At 33.1% G+C, this 5,523-nt stretch overlaps 1 protein-coding gene across 1 annotated transcript; it reads right to left on the bottom strand.

Moving 5' to 3' along the window:
• Nucleotides 1–1,832: 1,832 nt before the first annotated feature.
• On the bottom strand, nucleotides 1,833–4,797 carry LOC139700778 (uncharacterized). Its single transcript, XM_071599199.1, has 3 exons — nucleotides 4,444–4,797; nucleotides 3,963–4,113; nucleotides 1,833–3,874 (listed from the first exon to the last, which is right to left on the bottom strand). The coding sequence occupies exons 1-3, from the start codon at nucleotides 4,595–4,597 to the stop codon at nucleotides 3,496–3,498; spliced, it is 684 nt and encodes a 227-aa protein (XP_071455300.1). The 5' UTR covers nucleotides 4,598–4,797; the 3' UTR covers nucleotides 1,833–3,495.
• Nucleotides 4,798–5,523: the final 726 nt, after the last annotated feature.

Below are 5,523 nucleotides of genomic sequence, written 5' to 3'. Positions count from 1 at the left end.
TGCTGCAGACTTTGTCTTTATATGTACTTTCTTCCATCACTTAACAGAGGGTAACTTATTTAATTCCATGCAAATGCCACGCTATGTAATGTGACAATTATATAAAAAATTATATGAATTTACCACATATTGCAAGCTGAAACCATTTTATATGACCTCGACTTCCCTTACAAATGGCACCAGGTGATCAACAACCTAATGTTCTACCTGCTGGATGGAATGTGTAACTATAAACACACTCTCCATGGCACCTAATTACAGACCTAAATGAAAATCCAGTACCCTAGCAAATGGTACAACACCGCTTGACTCCAGCTATAGTAAAATTGTATGTGGCATCAAAAGTGGTCATTCTGGACAGGGCCCTTTTCCCTACTTTAGTTTCCATAAAAGATAACCCATTTACTGAATGATGAGGGGAGAGTATTCATTCGTTTCCATCGCTCGAGGCTCCTATTACACACTATCAGCAGAGTGAAGTAATAATATCCTCAAGCTGATCAACACTCCACTTAAACTGGTGGACAATATTATGATATGAAGGTATGACAGACTATAAATGAAACAAAATAATAAAATTCAGAAATCTATTCCAGATTTAAAGGTTTTATGTGAACAATTTAAATGGCAATATATGACATTTTGAACCCATTTTGGAAGTACTTAATTCTTTTTAAGCAATCAGATCTTTTTTATCGAATGATCAAATTGGGATCAGTTAATTTCATTCATTTTTTAGTAGATTGATTCCCATTAAGATAAGATTTTTTTCTTATCGAGTCACCTCTTCACCTGATATCCTACATTTTAGTAGGGATCTGTATTGATATACTACTCAGTAATAGCAACCTGGTTAATTTAAAAGATCAATTAAATCCCTCCATCATTATTTAACAGTTATTACAACTACCTAGCTTATCTCCAAAGCCCTAGCCTTCCATTCATTGTCACATATTATCACTTCATGCCAACAGCTTAATAGTTATTGGAACAATCATTCAAGTAACTAATAACAGCTGATTAAGATTATTTAACATAACTTCTTCACAACTATTTGTCACTAAATCGCAGATGTCAAAAGTTTGATAAAGAAGAAACCATTGAATCTCAAAAATAGTATTTTGACTAATTTAAATAAATTTGAAAAATGCCTCTAAGCTGTAAATTAGTAAATAAGTGAACATTTCCTTCTTAATGGCCAATTTTTAATGACATCACACTAGTTACATCATATATGTTAGCTAAGAGCAGTTGAATTTAATGAAATAGAATAATATACCACTGAAAAACCATAGTTTCACAACTTATTCAGTATGTACATTCTAGGATTTTAGCAGACTTGAAGAATACTGTCTCAAGAAGCAATATTCTTCAAATTTAGCATTCACCCGCAACCCAGTTAGCAATTATTTTTTCCACATTTCCTTTCCACAAATCCCTTTGATTGTTAAAAATAAATTGCCTTGCCAAATTATAAAAGATAACATAAAATGGAATATCACTAATGGATACCCATGAACAGCATGTGATTGGTAAAGTAGTTGAATAATTGGGAGAGACGGGTCTAGAAGCTTCAGTAAAAGAACCAAAGAAGAATATAGAAAAAACAAAAAAAATATTAACCGTAGATTTTGAAATAGAGTTAGATGTGGTGTACAACAGGTCATCTCAAGAAAAGCTAAACAACTTGTTATTAAAATACATGATTGCAATCATGGATAATCAGTGTCAACCGCCAATGAATTGCAATACACTCAAGCAGAAGCTAGCCCACCACTTAAGAGATGGTTTCACGAAGAGAGGACAGAGGAAGGTGGTTTGGTTGCTGAAAATTCAGAATACATGCGTTTCATTTTTATGCATTTCTCTGTGTTTTTGTTCCCTAGGGCTATATCGCTAGTCCATTTAAATTATTATTCACATCTGTGAGACTTTCCTTCAAGAAATAGACCATCAAAGTGAGTTTTTGTCAATCTTTTTATTTTTTCACTATTGTTAAGTTTGCATACATATTAGAATATCCAAACGAAAACACCTCAGAGAGTCGGATATATACTTGAGGGTACACTATACGTAGAAAGATAGTAAAAATCACAAGGTATTGGTTGTGATCCTCTTGTATTTCTCGACAGAAGAAAACTCATTTTTACTGACTAAGTTTTTCTTCTGCTGCTATAGGTGGAGAATGACAGCAATCACTTTGAGTGATTACTATGGATCTAACAATTAATGAGAGGTTGATTTAAAAGATTATGAGCCAAGATTGTAACACGTGTGACAATCATCATCAGAGCACGATAATGAGAACCACTGAAGAGGAGCTATCATGCTATATTCACTTCAGAATTGTGCGATTCACAATTTCTAAGATGATGAATGGTTTAAAGATAATTGACAAATGCTCTTCCATAAGGAACTAATTAAGAGTAAAACCAACAATGATACAAGGAACATGGCACCTACCTGCATAATAATTTGTTGAGCAAACTGAACATTCTATATTTTTAAACTCATTTTGTTTTAAAATAAAAAAATTCTGAGGGAGGCGAGAACTCATTCTTCCACTCCAGCACACTCACTCACTTGACAACCAATTACATGGACTTCTTTCACTGTCTCTCACTCTATGTTCTTCTCTTTGATTAAGTTCATGGTCACTTTGTTTTTCAAAAGAATCATATTTTTTTAAACTTAATCATCACCAGGCCAACAACTCGGTTATACTCCTTAGGATGAAATGGATAATGTATTAGAATGCAAAATTGTACTTCAAAAATAATTGCGACCAAGTTTCCCATGAGAACTCATGTCTCTTCTTCAAAAAAAGATTTAAGCACTATAACAACATTTCAGTCATTCTTTATCCTCTAAGATACTGAAAAAAATCTTTCTAAGTATCAAATTAACTAATTTTATTAATTATATTTTATCATGAATTTGCATTTTAGCCACTAGTAGAAGTTGAAGCCAGGTAGTTTGGTATCCCTCTATGAATAGAAATTGTGTGAGGTCAATGCAAATTGACAGAAAAATTTGAGAGAAAAAAATGCCACCAAGGTCCAAAAAAATCACTTAATATCACAAATATGTATAATTGTAAAAAAAAACATTAATCTTAACATAATAACATTACAAATGTTATTCAAAATATTTCACAAAAATTATTATCTACTCCAGTTCATCAATGAAACATCCATATTAAATATGAAGCAAAATTAGGAAATAAATATCCATTATTCCAATGCAATTTTGTTCTGTTAACGTGTTCTTACAAACTGCAATGTAAACACTACTATTGTTACGATGGCATTGGTAGACTTCATTTACTTTACAAAAATAAGCTATTTTTAAGATAAGCATGTTAATACTTAACAAAGCATGTCAAAAAACTTAAGCATTCAAATTAAAAACTAGAGATAATATGCCTACTGGTCAGACTTTTCATTTTAACATAAACATTTCTCTCTTTAGAATACCCTTTCTCAGCTGAGTAATTTATGTTCGATGTTTAAGCAAGTAGCTCCTCAATAAAACAAGAGTTTCTACTTTGAAGTCATATTGCTCCTTTACATCCAAAGAACTTAAATCATTGGCAAGAGACTCTAAAAACAGCTTATTGGCATTCAGTATGGACTGTGATTCATTATCTTCCACAGATGTTATTGAAGTTCCTTTAGAAGCGGGATTGTTTGTACTAACTGTTGGTAGTGTAGTCTTATGACGATTAATATGATGCAATTCTCGAGAGGGTAAATGAACACTGGTCACATTGCCGTTAAGGGACTTCAACAAGTCTTTGGTTGCACCTTTATTGGCCCCACTTTCAACAGGCACCGTGGACGCACCCTCCGATGTTTCCGCATTACCATCATATCTAAAACGAATATGCAGACAATATTCACAATGGCCTAAGCTAAGGAAGGGTAGACGACTGACATGTACAACTATAATTTATTGCTTACCCGTTTTCCTGGTCCTCCAAGATATATCGGTCAATAAAACTTATGCGTAAATACCAGGGCCATTCCTCCCCGTTTTCAAATGTAGTTCCTGCCTCTTTCAGCCTTTTGTATTTCAGGCACATACCAGTCCATTTACGCCGACAGTTCCTGGCTGATATAAAATGGCCAACTTTATAAACGTGAAATGACAAAATTTATGTTAAACATTCTCAATTTTTATATAACCATGCATTAATACAGTAAGAGAGAATAATAAACAGTAAATGTTTTCTTCGCGAGTACAGGCATGCAGTTATCCAAGCTATGAACCTTGCATATCATAATCATAGTAACAATCCTTATCAACTTCATGAAATAGTTAATTTCTATAAAGCGCTCTAATTTCTAACAAAAAAAGCAATGGATATTAATGCAACACTTTGAGTGTCCTACTGTCAGTTCAATAAAAATTCCGAGTAAATTTGTGGAAAGAAAAGCTCACCAGAGGTACCGATTTTTTTCCCTACATTTTCCCAAATCTTATCTTTCTTCACTTTGTCTGTGTACTCTTCAGAAGATATATCGTAAAGAGCAGGGAATTCCATCACCAAAGAAATCAAATGATCAATCTCCACTTCATTCCATTTTAAAACCATTTTTGCGAATCAATTTGCCGGGAAAACGTGGAGAGAATCTTATCAATTGACAGTAGACACTAACGCAACGAACACAACAGCCGTAGTAATCTATGGCCCCAAACTTTTAATAAGCCCTTCATATACAAAGTTAACCAATTAGAATACCCATCAAGCAAATTCTGAAGACTTAATCTAAGGCAGCGATAGCCACTTCTCGTCACAACTGATATATACCGCTATACATCTTTAAAACTTCCCGGAAATGAGTGTAAACATGACAGTGTTAATTTAATGCAGCGAATGCAGAAATAATGCTTCAATGAATTATTTTATGAAATAATTTTTTAATGAATATGCAATAGTTGTATTACTAGATTAGTTAACTTTCTGCAAAAATTAGTTATAAAATGACTAGTCTCACGGGCACAGCTGATCAGCTCTTATTTTTGTGGAAGACGCGCCATTTTCAAACTGCAATTTTAGAGTTTACCAAAACGTTAACCTGAATAGTATTTTAAATACATCGTAAAATAAAAATAATGCATCCACTCTGAGCCAATTTGAAATTTTTTTCGGCCATTGTTGTTGAATGTATTTTAAAAATAACTTTTAATTTATTGCTTGCGCTATTTTACTTGATAGCTCTTTTAAACACTCAATTGTAAAGAAAGGTTGTAATGCATCTTTAAGGTGGTAAAGTTATGATTTTATTACAACTTGTACTTTCAATTTAAATAAAAATATGTCGATATTCATCTTGGTGAATTCTGTTAAAGTTCTCATTGCTACAATATCTTCTTCTACGTATGCCCATCCTCTTTCTAAATGCAAACTGATAGATCGTCTTGGATCAGAGGGCTGGACCGTTTTAGGAATAAATAAAGGTATAAATCGAGCTTTTGACATGCCACTCTGGTGCTTTATGTTAAAAACGCACTGGAAGA

The sequence above is a fragment of the Hetaerina americana genome, unplaced genomic scaffold, assembly GCF_022747635.1.
Source record: "Hetaerina americana unplaced genomic scaffold, ioHetAmer1.1.p SCAF_11, whole genome shotgun sequence".
Classification (NCBI taxonomy): Eukaryota; Metazoa; Arthropoda; class Insecta; order Odonata; family Calopterygidae; genus Hetaerina; species Hetaerina americana.
This window is presented reverse-complemented; position numbering and strand designations above follow the sequence as displayed.